Source organism: Penaeus japonicus, unplaced genomic scaffold (genome assembly GCF_977035675.1).
Source record: "Penaeus japonicus unplaced genomic scaffold, GWHDUDI00000001_assembly GWHDUDI00000007, whole genome shotgun sequence".
Taxonomy (NCBI): Eukaryota; Metazoa; Arthropoda; class Malacostraca; order Decapoda; family Penaeidae; genus Penaeus; species Penaeus japonicus.
Genome location: NW_028234409.1, coordinates 8,815,875 through 8,830,874, shown reverse-complemented (window position 1 = coordinate 8,830,874; position 15,000 = coordinate 8,815,875). Strand labels below are relative to the sequence as shown.

At 46.2% G+C, this 15,000-nt stretch overlaps 2 protein-coding genes across 3 annotated transcripts in view; one reads left to right on the top strand and one right to left on the bottom strand.

Moving 5' to 3' along the window:
* Positions 1–6,195, top strand: part of Ada2b (Transcriptional adapter 2B) — a 34,607-nt gene extending 28,412 nt beyond the window's left edge. Inside the window, exons 14-16 of the mRNA XM_086538181.1 lie at positions 3,427–3,670; positions 4,491–4,553; positions 4,893–6,195. Coding sequence (XP_086394307.1) covers positions 3,427–3,670; positions 4,491–4,553; positions 4,893–5,033 — 448 coding nt within the window. The 3' untranslated portion in view covers positions 5,034–6,195. The remainder of the gene's footprint in view (positions 1–3,426; positions 3,671–4,490; positions 4,554–4,892) is intronic.
* Positions 6,196–6,259: 64 nt separating this feature from the next.
* Positions 6,260–15,000, bottom strand: part of LOC122249538 (uncharacterized) — a 9,898-nt gene continuing 1,157 nt past the window's right edge. The window contains exons 2-4 of one of the 2 annotated variants that reach the window (XM_043010500.2): positions 13,728–14,029; positions 8,121–11,957; positions 6,260–7,988 (exon numbers count right to left, since the gene is read on the bottom strand). In XM_043010500.2, coding sequence (XP_042866434.2) covers positions 7,704–7,988; positions 8,121–11,957; positions 13,728–14,029 — 4,424 coding nt within the window. In that variant the 3' untranslated portion in view covers positions 6,260–7,703. Of the gene's footprint in view, positions 7,989–8,120; positions 11,958–13,342; positions 13,535–13,727; positions 14,030–15,000 lie in introns of those variants that run through there. The other variant, XM_043010501.2, reaches the window with a different exon arrangement.

The window sequence follows — 15,000 nt, the reverse complement described above, 5'->3', positions numbered from 1 at the left end:
CAACACACACACACAACCTCACACACACACACAACCACACACACACACACAACCACACACACACACACAACCACACACACACACACAACCACACACACACACACAACCACACACACACACACACACACACACACACAACCACACACACACACAACCACACACACACACAACCTCACACACACACACAACCTCACACACACACACACAACCTCACACACACACACAACCACACACACACACACAACCACACACACACAACCACACACACACACACACACACACACACACACACACACACACACACACACACACACACACACACACACACACACACACACACACACACACACAAAACCAACACACACACACAACCTCACACACACACACAACCACACACACACACACACACAACCACACACACACACACAACCACACACACACACACAACCACACACACACACACACAACCACACACACACACACACACAACCACACACACACACACAACCACACACACACACAACCACACACAAAATTCCTGAAGTTTAGCCTTTTAGCTTCCATAAACGAGGAATATATGCTGTACACTTGTTGTAACAGCACTCTCACAAATTTATAGAAGAAGCAGTACAAAGTTTGGCAAAACGTACTTTTTTTAACAACAAGTGCCATTGGGCAAAACAGCTAAACTGACAGTGGCACATTACATATGCTCAAAAACACTCCTGGCATCTACAGGTTGCCACCCGTCTGTAATGGGCTAATCTTGAGTGGAGTGTCTTTCCATCTTTGTCATGTTACTCCTTGCTCTTGGTTATATCTTGAAAGTATTGCTATTATTTTATTTTCTAAGACTGCATTTCTCAACCCTATCCCTACGGGCCCAGCGATAAGTGGAAACCCCCTATGCCGGGCCTATGCAATATTGCATCGGGAACATCACACTGGTGCGTCACCCCGTCATCGGGTATTTAGCCGTGTCACACGGGTTTGACGCACCGTACTCAAAGGGTTAAGAGAGTTTTGTATCATGGATTTTGTGAACCTGTATTTGATCATTTATTGTTTATTGTTTATTTATTATCAGTTTTTTTTTTGTGTGTGTGTTCTCTTCTTCTCTCTGTTTGTTTACTTATTTATAATTCCTTTTTTTTTTTTTTTTTAGTATTTAATTGTATCTTATGTGAGATATTACAAAATATGTAGGAGATTATCCTTGGTTTTGTGGCTTGTCTGTGGACATGTAACAAAGGCTGCCCTTAATTCACCCTGTCCATTCACCACAAACCTATCTGCCCCCCCAGCTACCACCCCAGCCCAACTCTGGTTATGCCATTCTCTCCATGCAGCAGTACAGAAACACACACCACCGTTTTTTACGATGTCTTTAGTTAAACCACAAGCTTTTTACGCCATTCTCTCCATGCCAGAAGTACAGAAACTCTCACACTACCATTTTTAGAATGTTTTTAATTAAACCACAAGCTGTTTATGCTATACTCTCCATGCCAACAGTACAGAAACTCACACACCACTATCTTTAGTTTGTCTTAAGTTAAACCAAGCTTCTGGTTTACCAAAACATCCTCAAATGTGTCCCTGCCACAAGGAGGGAGTAAATTGCACAAAGCCTTGCATCTGAGCAGTTAAGGATAAGATGAAAAGGCAAAAGAATGACAACAAATAGCCTATAATTATGTTTATATATTTATGCTTGCATATATCTCATAAGTTTGTATAACTTCAACACTTTCTAATTCTTTATTTTGTTTTAGTGAATTTACATATACTTATTCAAGTGTTGGCAGAACACCATTTAACAATGTGTGACATTTCTGCTGCTGTTGTCTATACACATTCTTAGTTTACGTGCAACTAAGACTTTTGCAGCATGTATTTCAGCATGAAACATGGTGATAGAATGTGATTTGAAGACAGATATCAGCTAGAGGTGGAAAAAGGGATTGAAGATAGATATGTTTACCCTGTTTGCTAAGGTACATCTATTAGATTTCTTCTGCTACATAAAGCACAAGGTTGTTTTTGATATGATTATTAAGGTGCCCTTTTTGGATGAGTATGACTTTGAACTATGTTTGACTTTATAAGGAAAGAAAGGAAGATAATGGTGATGTCCTGAGGTTCATGGGGGGGGGGGCAAAAAAATTGATAATCTTGAAGGAGGTGATTTAACAATATGAAATTCTTCATTTTGTCAGAAGGATTGTGAACTCTCTTAATGTGCACATAAGATAACTATGCGCTTGCAATGAAGTCTGTGTTTTAGTGAATTTCAGTATTAATTGCTTTTGACTCTTACTTTTGATCATGTGTGTTTGTCTTGGGTAGGAATCAGAGTAGAGAATGAAATCTGTGATTAGCAACCATCATGACATACTATCAGTCTCTGATATACATGGGATTTTTTGTATGCAGTAAAGGAAGCCACAATGGTGAGATAACAGTAAAAATCCACAATGTAAACAGAATCAGACATTATTTCAACACCTTTTTTTGTAAGTTTTAACCACAAGATAATACTTAATCTGGTTTGAAATGCTGGCGTATTTTCTCAGTTTGTTTGCTTTGGGTTTTATGTTATTCATTCCATAAATCAAATGTGACTTTGCGGAAATTTTCAAGTTGAATGCTGGATGAATGTGAAGTGCGATTGAGCAGTGTAATGAGAGGCATAGAATTTGTTATTCACAGAGCATTATTTGTGGAGCCATAGGTGTACATCTTTCTTTTAGATCTTAGACCTTGCTTTTTCAAATGACTTTAAGCCACCATGGAAGTTCAGTTTGTAAGTGTTAGTATTAAGTAGGATATTTCCAAGTAATTGATAGTGTACTTGTATTAAAGAACAGAGTTTTATGTTTTATGGCACTTGCTGTAAATGTAGATGTAATTTAAGATGCATTATCAGATGTTTACACAAACTAGTGATTTAATTATAGATACCATAGACATCAAATTATTACTGACTGTCCCTTAAATTAGAGTCATGAATCCCCTAAAAATAGAGAGAGAAAAAGAAAGAAATTGCAGTACCCTTTATCATTCCCTTAATTTTGGTCATCATTAAATATTTAGCTCAATAAATTATTCATTACCTGGCTGAATATCAAGCCAGTTTGTTGTAGCTATTTAAGGCTTTAAAGGAAAGATGTCTGGATATGACGGTTGTTTGTTCTCCTTTATAGAGCTCTAGACAAGGAAGTGAAGGTAGTGTTTGAGATTAGTGTGTGCTATGTGTGTATGTGGCAGGAATGCCCTGTTAAGTTTAAAAAAAACTGACAAATCATTGTCTTATATTGTATGAATATTTAGACAATAATTGGCATACTGAAGAGTTTTAGCGGATGTCTGAATCTTCTTAACTCAAACGTCCATCCTTCTCTCCTCTCTTTGTGTCCTGCGCAGAAACGACGCAAGAAGTCCGAAATGTTTAGCAGAAAAAAAATTCACGCCTCTCGATACTGGCGGTGGAAGATGGCTCAGCGGGAGCTTGAGCGGCAGCAGCGGGAACAGCAGCGACATCTCCAGCTGGGGGAACGGGAGCAACACGCAGCAAGCACAACAGGGGGGGACTCAAGGGGGGAATGATGACCCCATTGCAATATCAATGTTACCAGGCTACCATCTTTTGTCCCAGAAGGAAAGAAAGGTACGAAAATGAGCGGTTTCCAGGAACTCTTGTCGATGTTTCTTCTGTTCTTCTTCTTATTGCTGTTGCTTTTATTTTCATCATCATTATTATTGTTGTTATTATGTTACTATTATTACTTTGTTTGTTGTAGTTGATTACTTAATTTAATACTATTACTATTATTATTGTTTTTCTATTATTAATATTATTAATAACAAGTATTAGTATCAGTTATTATCATTACCATTATTACTATTAATAATTAAAGTAAATTATTGTCGTCATTATTCACAGGAGTAGCTTGTGGATTTACCAAAATTCTCTTTTATTGTTCTTCACCAGATTTTGGTGAAGTGTCTTTCATAGTGCTACTCCTTATGTTTGTGTGAGTCCTTTGATACAATCCAGTACAATACAATTTTTGTTTTACATATCATTTCTATATGATAATGAATATTTGGAGAAAATTCCTGATGTAGTTGGATCTTTGTATTTGATTTATAAGAATTTATAACATCTTCCTGTGTAGTTTTCATCTGCTATGCTGAAATATACAGGTACAGGCATATGCACCAGTATTGTGTTAAGCATTTTTACCATGAACCCACTCACGACGGGGGCATTCCAGCCTTGCATGTCACAATGCCGGGGCTTTCGAAGGCTGAGGCCTAAATCAATTAAATGGCTGGCACCATATTGTGCCGCCCGGCCACCGGGCATTTGAATGAGCGGTACAGTAGTGTACCACCCGTCCAGAGAGGGTTAAGGAATCTTGTCAGTAGTTTCTTCACATATTTCTTATCTCAAAACATTTCTGATACATGTTTATGATTTTCAGTTGTGTGCCTCCTCAAATATCAAGCCATCACAGTACATTGCTTACAAAGCTGTTTTACTGAAGGTAAGAGAAGCAAAGAGCAAAATAGAGCAAAAATTCCTATGTTTTATGAGAATTTCATGCTTAGTAATGTTGTTTGCATTCAAAATGTTTACTCTTGCATTATCTGGTTATATCAGAGACCTAAATTAGAAGTCATTTATAGAGTTGAACTAAAATGTATATATCTTTTACAAGTATCTGCTCCTTTCCATTATACTTTCATTCATTTTAGTTTTCTTATTTTATTTCCTTACCTGCAAAAGCTATGACTAAGATTAGGGCAGCTTTGCCTATTCCAAGACACTAATACCATTAAATATATATATATTGTTATTGACATGCTATTCCATCCATTTTCAGGACGAAGGCGACAAGCGTCAGGCAGGTGTTGGATCAACTACTCGAGGGGGTGTATGCACTCCCCAAGGCTTAGACTCTCACTCTCAACGTATGATAACCACTTTCATGACCCAGGCGGGCTGGATCTCTTCGTTCACATGACCACCCTTTAATTTTGGGGTCTGAGCAGCTCGATCTACATCTACAGCACAAGAATCTTTCATGTAGATCTCCAAGGCATTATTCTGCTATGATGACCTCAAAATTTTCAGAAAGATCAAGATGACAAGTTTGAAAAAACAAGAAATCATTGTAATCATATGAAAAGTGATCGCTAGAAATGAAGAGAGAAAATAGGATAACTGAAGAAATGAAGGAAAGAAGAAAGAGGACATTCACAATGGAAAGTCAAGTCTTGGCTTCCTCCTCCCCCCCCTTTTATTCTTTACAAAGAGTGATGCAATTGGATGCTTAGCTGGTTCACTTTTATGCTGATTACATATCGGAGTCTTTTAGGCATTTTGTATGAAAGCTTCATGGTTATTAAGACATTTTGAATACCAGTCAGTATTCCTTAGGAAATTGTTATATATATATGTGGAGCTTTCATATAGTGAATGTTAAATGATGTTAATCCATGGAAAATCAGTACAATACTGATTAGACAAGCCTGCCCTCCCTATGCTCCTTTTGATTCAGTAATGAATTTTGGTAAAACTGAGTTGCAATATTTGCATAATGCTTGTACTGGTGATGGTGATATTATATTTTAAATTTTACATATTAGCATCTGCAGGTATACTTTCTCCTTTTTAGACACATGCACTTCTTAAGTACCACTAGTAGCTAAGTATAGTATAAAAGGATATTTGTAATCAAGAAAGTCATTGATTAAACTTACTTTTTAGTGTGGATATTGTACCTGTGAACATGTCCTCTATCTTTCAAGATTTTGTTTTCTTTTCTTTCTTTTTTTTTGTCTTGTTTGTATAATGGAAACTGATGAAAAACAGAAAAAGTGAGATCAAGTGCAGTGCTTATTGATTTTTTTTTTCTAGTCAATATTGTTTCAAGTTCATTAACCTTTGATAATCAATTCAAAAGTTTGTAAAGATTTTTTTTTATGTCAGTTACTGATATTTTGCTCACCATTATAACTTTTTAATATTCAGAAGGTGTTCATCTAATCATTGCGTAATTTGGTCACTGAAAAGAAGGTGCAAACCAAGAAATATTGTTTAGTTTAGATTTAAGGACATTTAATTTTTATACAAATCTTCTGTACCTGGATATTTATCATTTTTAAGAGAGACTTGTAGTATTTCAAATATGGTTTTATTTTTTACCCTTTGCATATATGATGTTTGGAGGTTTTAAAAGAAATATGGTTTCAATCACAACTATTTATTCCAAAGCTTTTTAAAGTGGTGCTGTAACATACAAACAAAACACTCATCAGAACAAGGTGATTGAACAGTATGGGACAAGAGTATCAAAGAGCATCGTGTATATAGAATGCCTTTGGTTTAATGACATTATTTTATGTATTGATATATATATAATAGTATTATTATATATAAGACTTGCGCAATAATGCCATAAATCAACAGCTTATTAAATTATTTTGTTTGGAGAGATCATTTAAAATTTTACTAACAACCTTGGAATAGAATTCGCATATTATATTACCTTTCATAGAAAAAACACATCACTCAAATTCAAACACTTATCTACACACATCAAACTTCTTTGGAAACATGCAGAAATGATTGCATGGAAACAGCTTCACTGGATAAGTACAAATGGAATGTCAGAATTATTAAGAGGAGGAGTGTGACCTTAGGATACACACTGAGGACTAACCAACACGGGAGTTCTCGGTGTCGTAAACAACATACACTGGTGGTGCAGAGTCGAGAAAATTAGATTTGAATTTTCTGACAACTTCTCACGTCAACGAATAACGTCTCCTTTACTTTGTTGACTAAACTGAAGCAAGGAATATTTTGAGGTATAGTTTGGAATGTTGATAATATAAACTAATAGGAACACAACTTTCAAAAGAAATTAATCTTAAAGGTAGTATAAATATACAAACTTTGGAATGAGAATGCAACCTTACAGATTACGAGATAAATTATTAGGACTAATTATTTACACACACTAACCATAACTTTGGCATTTAGCCTTAATACTTTGGAGATGAGGACTCGTTAAAGTATAAATAAAGATAAAGAAACTATTCGATCCCTGATCCATATAGATTGTCTCGATCTATTGTAGATATGCTATCATTCTTGGCATACACTTCTACCAAATATTTTAAACATTGGTATGTATTGGCTAAACTGGCAAATGAAAAGGTTAGGCACAAGAAATTGATTTTGGCCCCTTGTATTTGAACAAAATGTTTGGAATGTTGGCAACTAAAGAAAACTACTGGACAATATTTTGGCAGGTACTGTACAAGCAAACAAATAACAATAACGAGTAACAAAATCAACTGGGAGTTGAAGACATCACAGACTAAAGGAATGAAATTATATTAAACTAAATATCAAACCACTGAATCATTATATACACACTATATACATAACGTTAACTTACAGATTACAGAAGAGTCTAGGGCACGTTGTCAAGGCACGAATTTTTAAATTTCAAGGCAAACTGTGAATGCATTACGAATGGAAAATAATAGAGTAAGTAACCATTAATATGAACTACAAGCTATGACATACATTGCACTCAGCTAAATATTGGAAAAGTTTTCTTGAACAGACACACCCTCATTGTAAACAGAAAATCCCTCTTAACGGGGAAGTTCTGTCTGCATTATCGCACCCCGAGGAGCTTCGCTGCGTCATCTGCCGATTTAGATGTCAGCAAGTGATCAACAACTGCTCGTCTTGTTCCAAGGAGGTTGGAGATGAAGTCAGAACCTTCGGTTTCATCTTTGCGCTCCTCTTTGATTTCGGTCTTTATTGCTGGCGAGGACAGACTTCCCTCTTTTTGCTCAACGGCAGGTAAAACAGGCGAAGAGTTCGTATGCTGGGTTGTAATGTGTTGCTTTAATTCAGCAAGACTCCAGTATCGATTCAGGCAGAACATACAGCTCACCTGCAAAAGAAGAAAATTCTTCAGCACTTCTATTCATCATTTAGTGCAGTTCAGTAATTCTATATATTGACATGCCAATGTCACGTTTGTACGATTTCAGCAATCAGTATGCTCTGGGGACACTGAACTTACCCTATCTGTGGTAGTGGAATCTGGCGTTGGAGAAAGGGGGTCGTTGTTGTTCTCAGCTGTGACCGGTTCTATGCTAGTGATTTTCTGAAAGTTTTCTGGATGGGCTTCCTTGACGTGTTGCACGGCCACCTCGCGACTTGCAAGCGGTACTTCGCACACGTGGCAGCGGAACGGTCTAGCGTCGTCCCTCGAGATGGCCGTGTCACTGGCCTTCTCGTGCTTGAACACTTCATGCTTGCGGAGGCTCTCGAGGCTGGTGAAAGCTGCACCCGGGCACTTGGAGCAGCGGTACGGGCGGTCGCCGCCCAGAGTGTGGGGGGAGTCGGGATGCTTTCTCAGGAGGTGGCGGTCGCAGTTGGACTTGGTGGTGAAGGGAAAGTGGCACACTGGGCACAGGTATGGCTTTTGTCCGGTGTGGGTGCGGATGTGTCGCACGAGGGAGCTGGACCAGGGGAACTTTCTCTGGCAGAAGGGGCACTTTTGCTTTTGTGGCGCAGAAGAATAGGCACTGCGCTTGGCTTCTTCTGACATCGTGTTGGAGGAAGTGGAGTCGTCTTCCCCAGGGACTTCCTCCTCCCCCTCACTGCCAAAAAAAGGGAAGCTCTGACTGGAGGCAGTGGAGAGCAACGTGTGCACGCTCGCGAGGTCGGCGCTGCCGTCCTCTCGACTTTTCTCTCCGCAGCTCTCTTGACCTTCCTCCTCTTCCTCGTCCTCGTCTTCGTCCTCCTCCTCCTCCTCGTCTTCTTCTTCTTCCTCCTCCTCCTCCTCGCCTTCATGGCCATCATCAATGACTAGCTCCCTCTCTTCCTCTTCTCTCTGCTCCGCCTCCTCGCCTCCTCTGTCTTCGGCTGCGTCCTTTTCGATCTTGATGATCAGCTGCTCTCTCACCGTTTCGGAAATGGTGTGCGGCGCCTCGGAAGCAGAGGTGGGCGTGTCCGACTCCGATCTGGGCGTGTTGACGCCTCTCGGCCGGTGTTGCCAGACGTCGGGATGCTGCTGCTTCATGTGTCGCTCCATGTTGGAGCGGAGAGTGAAGCCCTTGTCGCACAGGTCGCATCTCCACGGCCGCTCCGTCCTGTACCGCCGCTGCTTCGGCTTCTTCATGAGGACGGAGTTGCGTATTGTGAAGTGCATCACGTCCTCGTCGCCAGGCTTGGAAATGGGCGCGGACTGGCTGTCGGATGCGGATGAATCCTCAGACTTGTTCTCCGAGGAACGGATGTCGGGTCTGGGGATGCGCAGCGGGTTGCGATGAGCGGCGACCATTGCCAGGGCGGAGAGCGAGAGCGAAGGGGTGCTCTGCTGCAAGAAGCCCCCGCTCAGGAGGCCGCCGCCGGACGTCAGCTGCAGGCCGCGCTTCAGCTCCTTCTGGTACTCCTCGAAAAACGCGGAGTCCAGGTTGCGAACGGGATGGTGCAGGCCGTTGTAGGGGTTCATGAGGAAGGAGTATTGGTGGGGGCTGAAGGGGCTGCACAGCGGCAGGGGGGGCTGCGGGTACATGCCCAGGGAGAAGGGCGGCTTGGGGATTTTGAGCACTTCGGTGGTGGCCTCTGGCGAGGGCTCGGGGCTCTTGGCCTCGTCCAGCTCCTTGCACTCCTCCTTGCGCGGCTTGGAGAGGTCCTCGGGCTCCAGCTGCTCCGTCTTGACGTCGTTCACCTCGATCTCCTCCTCCTCCTCGTCTTCCTCCTCCTCCTCCTCCTCCCTCCTGTCACTCTCTTGCTCTCTCTTGGAGTTCATGCTGAGGTCCAAGGGCGCGTCTTCGTCGCTGGCGGAGAGCACGCTGGGCACGGGCGTGAGTGTGGGCGTGACAGACGGCGTGAGCGTGCGGCCGGTCACCAGGGGCGTGGGGATTCCTGCGTTGTGCGAGAAGGGGAGAGGGAGAGCCGGGGGCGGGGGCGGCGGCTGGTGGGAGGTAGTGAGGGGCATCGCCGTGAGAGGCAACTTGGAGAAGCTGAGCAGCGACTCGACGGGCGTGAGGTCGTGGTGGTCGTGGAGGTCGTCGCGGGCGCCCTGGCTCACCACCAGGCTCTCGAGGGTGGGTCCCGTGGCGGCCTCGGAGTGCTGCTGGATCACGTGGCGCATCACGTCGTTCTCGGAGGAGAAGGCGCCGCCGCACAGCTTGCACGAGAAGGGCTTGGTCATGCCCTCGGGGTGCGAGGAGCGGATGTGGTCGCGCAGCACGGACCTCGCCTTGCAGTCGATGTGGCAGATGTGGCACACGGTGTCGAGGGAGCGGTCGGTGCTGGCGCCCTCCTCCTGCGGCACGTACGTCATGCAGCCCTTCACCTCGTCCCGCGACTGGCGCCCGTGGATGTTCTTGATGTGGCGCTCGCAGTTGGCCTTGGTGGTAAATGCAAGGTTGCACAGGTTGCACTCGTAGGGCGTGTCGCCCTTGTGGCTCTTCATGTGTTCCTTGAGGGTGTTCTTGTCATTGCTGAAGAAGGAGCACAGGTTGCAGCGGTAGGGGGGGGCCACCATGTGGACCAGGTTGTGTGACTTCAACTTGCGCAGGTTGGCGAACACCTCCTTGCACAGCTTGCACGGGTACTGGCCGTTGAGCTTCATCTCGCGGTAGCCTCTGGCGAACTGCTCGTCGTGCGAGAGGCCGGGGGCCGTGGACAGCAGGGGCGCCACGCTGCTGCCGCTGCTGGTGGTGGTGGCGGCGGCGATGCGGCCGGCGGACGGGTGCTCGGGGGACGCCTTGGCGGAGTCCGCCGGCGCGGGCGAGTGCTGGCCGGGCGGCTGCATGCTGAGGGGCGGCCTGAGCCCGCTGGCGAAGAGCGAGGCCGCCATGGAGGAGGCGGAGGCGGACTCGGCCTCCTGCTGCTTGAGGAGGTCGAGCACCCTGAGGAAGCCCTCCTTGCCGGGCTGCGGCTCCTCGCACAGGTGGCGCTGGTGGTGGTGCGTGAGCTCGACCACGTTGGAGAAGCTGAGGTCGCAGCGGAGGCACCTGAGCGACGAGGCGGACCCCGTGGAGGCGGCGGCGTGCTCGCGCATGTGCATGAGCCACGACTCGGCGCACGGGAACGTGATATGGCACAACTGGCACCTGTGCACGCCCACCCCCTCCACGGGCTGCTGGTGCAATCTGTCCCGCTCGCAGATCTCCTTGGCGATGAGCGGGAACTTGGGGCTGGAGAAGTCCGTGAGCGTCAGGTCGACCTGCGGCGGCGACGCGGCGGACGTGTGGTGGACCATGGAGTTGTGGAGGTGCAGCGCCCGGTAGTTCTTGAAGCCCACCTGGCAGCTGGTGCACGCCACCTGGTACTCGGGGTGGATGTTCTCCACGTGCTGCTCGAGGGCGTGCTGACTAGGCTGCTCCACCCCACACGCCGGGCATGTGAGCTCCTCCTCGTCCATCTCGCTGGCGTTGAGGCGCACGGCCTTGGCGGACACCATGCTGTCCTCGTCCTCCAGGTGGCGCTTGCGGGGCGACGACGTGTCCTCCTCCGAGGCCAAGTCGCTGTCGCCCGTGTCGGAGCCCGCGCCGCCGCCGCCGCCACCCCCGCCGCCGCCACCGCCGTTGCGGTAGTGCCCCCGGATGTGGCGGTGCATGTTCCCATTGGTGGTGAAGTGAGTGCCGCAGATGTGGCAGCGGAACGGACGCTCGCCGGAGTGTACCAGCATGTGCCTGTCCAGGGAGCTGTTGCTGCTTAGCTGCTTCTTGCAGATGCCGCAGCAGTACACTTTGGTGCCATTGTCAGTCTCAATGACGTGGTTGTGCTTGCGGATGTGTTGTGTGAATTCGTGCTGGGCGGGGAGGACCTCCTCGCACACCGGGCAGGAGAAGTTTCCGCTCAGGCCTGCCTCGCCCTCACCCTCGCTCCCGCACGCCGTCTGCAACGAGAAACAACATTGGATTAACGGAATGGTCAGCCAGGTGACCCCCGACCCCGCCGCACCGCACGCCGCCAGACGGCAGGTGCGACCCCGGCGCCGCTACCTGTCACCCTCGCCGCCGCTGCCCTTCCCTCCCCCCCCCTCTCCTTCCCCCTCCCTCGCAGCGGCTTTCCTCGCTATTACGGAGCGACTGCAGCGAGCGACGGCCCTCATCGGCAGTCTCCGCCGTATCCACTAAGGAGTCCCAGAGTCACACGCGAGTCACAAGCCCTGCATTCAGCGGATCCATTCTATATATACACACACACACACTACACAGAAAGCCCGGCCTAGCCCGCACCCGAATGAGGGTGTGGAGGATGTGGTTAAGAGTGCAAGGCGAGGGGCTGGCTGGATGGCTGATGCTCGCACTCGCAGCCATAGCTCTGGCCTCGGTACATTCACCGCCATTTCTAAGTAAAGCTCACAGAGTAGACTCGCACTAAAGCATGACTCCGTTCTGTTCCTTTTTCGAAAAATAAATATTCTGAATTCGCAATAAGCTAACGAGACAAGAAAATTAAATCAAGATAATGACAATGAAAAATAAAAAGTAACTGCAATACTAATTCTAATAAATGACGATCATAATAGTAAAAAAAAAGTTACTAACTACATTACTAAATGAATATTAATCAGGAACAGAAGAAGCTTAGAGCAACGTTTCACTCGTTGGCTGATCACCGCGACCTCACTCCACAGTCAGCACAAACTATTCACTGAAATCAGGATCAACCTCACTTCCATTATTACTCGCGATTGCCTCTAAATAATCTTTGAAAAAGTACATGCTTCCATTAGGGGGTTTACAGGAGGGAGGTCCAAGTGCGTGAGTGCGCAGAGGCCAGCGAGCGAGTGAGTGAATGAGTGAGTGAGTGAGTGAGTGAGCCAGAGTCTCGTGTGTGATGACGTCCCTCTCGTCTTTATTTATAAAGACCGGACATTACGGCCGCGCTGAGACGGGATGTCCCGCAGGATTCCCCAGCAGAGCCACGAGGAAGGCGAAGGAAGGGACCGAGAAGTTGCGGCGAGGGAGGAAGGAAGGAAGGAAGGAAGTGCTGACGGCGGAGTCACTCTCAAGCGAGAGGAAAGTGGATCGCGCAAAGTGGAACATCACACCCGAGTCTGTTGCCTGAGGTGTGAGGCCAAGTCGCTCACACACACTGAACTCCTCTCGTCGCCTCGGGCTCTCCTCGGCGCAGAGTCCGCACTGCCTCTCACTAGGCGCGGGGGGCGAGTGGCGAACCCCTTGCGAAGGTACACTAAGTCCACACACACACACACAGTCGAGCATAATAAACGCACACAAATCAAAAACGACAAAGTGTCTGAACAACTCTTACCATGTTAACACACATGGATATCACTCGCGAGAAGCTAGGGTGAAGTAGATCCGAGTATTGTTGAAGCACCATGAGTACACTAGTACATCTGAGTACACACACACAAGCAGAGCCTCATGCTACTGCCGCTGCTGCTACTACTACGACACGTGGTAGCGCCACCACCAGTTCCAGCACACTGATCACGCACGCTCGGACTCGCACTCCCGACACGGCGGACGGCGAGGGGCGTGGCGGCAACTTCAACGCTGCGCCGTGGCGTTACGCCGAAGACTGCGCCACTGTCCATCGGCAGTGACCAGGAGCCGGCACTGGTGGGGGAGGGGAGGGGGAGGGGCGGAAATAGGGAGGGGAGGAGGAGGAGGAGGAAGAACGGTGCCCTTACCTCGACTTTGTGAACCTTGGCTGCCTTCCGCTTCTTGGCTCCTGAGAGCGGCTCTTGATTGGTCAAGATGTGGCTCTCGTCTCTTTCACTGGCGGGTTGAAGGCGAGCTGCGCTGTGATTGGTGGGCTCGGCGGCCATGTGGGCGGAGTCTGGGGTCGGGGGCGCCTCTGGTGAGAGGGGGGTGGAGTTGTGGGAGGAGTCACGGGTGGGGTCACACTCCGCCCTCAGGGGGGAGGAGCCTGGGGGGGTCAACGTGCCCTTAGGCTCTGGAGACGCTGTTGCCGCAGCCATGTCTGTTTCACCTGCGGGAGAGAACAGTTCCTCAGATGAGTACGCCATATGGCCAGTACGCACTATAGATAGCCTCACACTCAACAAACAAATGACCTAACGCTAAACAGGGCTGACTTAATTCGCGCCGAGCGAAACCCGCTCTTAGCGAGCCCTTATAAGATCGATAACCAATGCAGGTCGATTCTATGGTTGTATCTCCGCGTTTCCCAATTAACATTATGCGGAGAACAACACTTTCCCACTAAAACAAATATGATAAGATCACGATGCTAGTACTAGGAAACATATTCCCGCACTCGAACACTAATGACAAACATTAATGATAAGACGTGCATTTTAACATCTCGTCCAATCAACAAACTAAAAATGTAAAAATGACAAACAAGACATGCTAACCTCACGCAATATCTGTAGTTATATACCAGCGAACTCCAACTTATCTCTAACCCAGTCAACAAGTCACACCAGCGCCTCATCAAAATCTAATTCCCTCTTAATCAAAGTGAAATCAACAACTCGCAGATCGATGAAAAGGCTGAATTTCCATACGGTAACTCATCGTATTTTTTTTTTCTAAATTTGCGTCTGGCGCTAACAGGCTGCAAGAGGCGAACTAACTAGCGATTATAACTCTAGCATCTACTGTGTTACTTCGCACTAACTTATTATGCTAAAGCAATAACTGGTGCGAGATTCTATACACATGCAAATATACAGTGTTGCTATTTACAGTAAATACACACACACACACACTGGAATGAAAACATGTCGACGTTAATCGATTTTCATAGGCTACTTCATATTAAAATAATACCTATATATTTCATATATATACAAATACGTATACACACACACACACACACACACACACACACATATATATATATATATATATATATATAACACACACACACACACACACACACACACACACACACACACACACATATATATATATATATATATACATATATATATA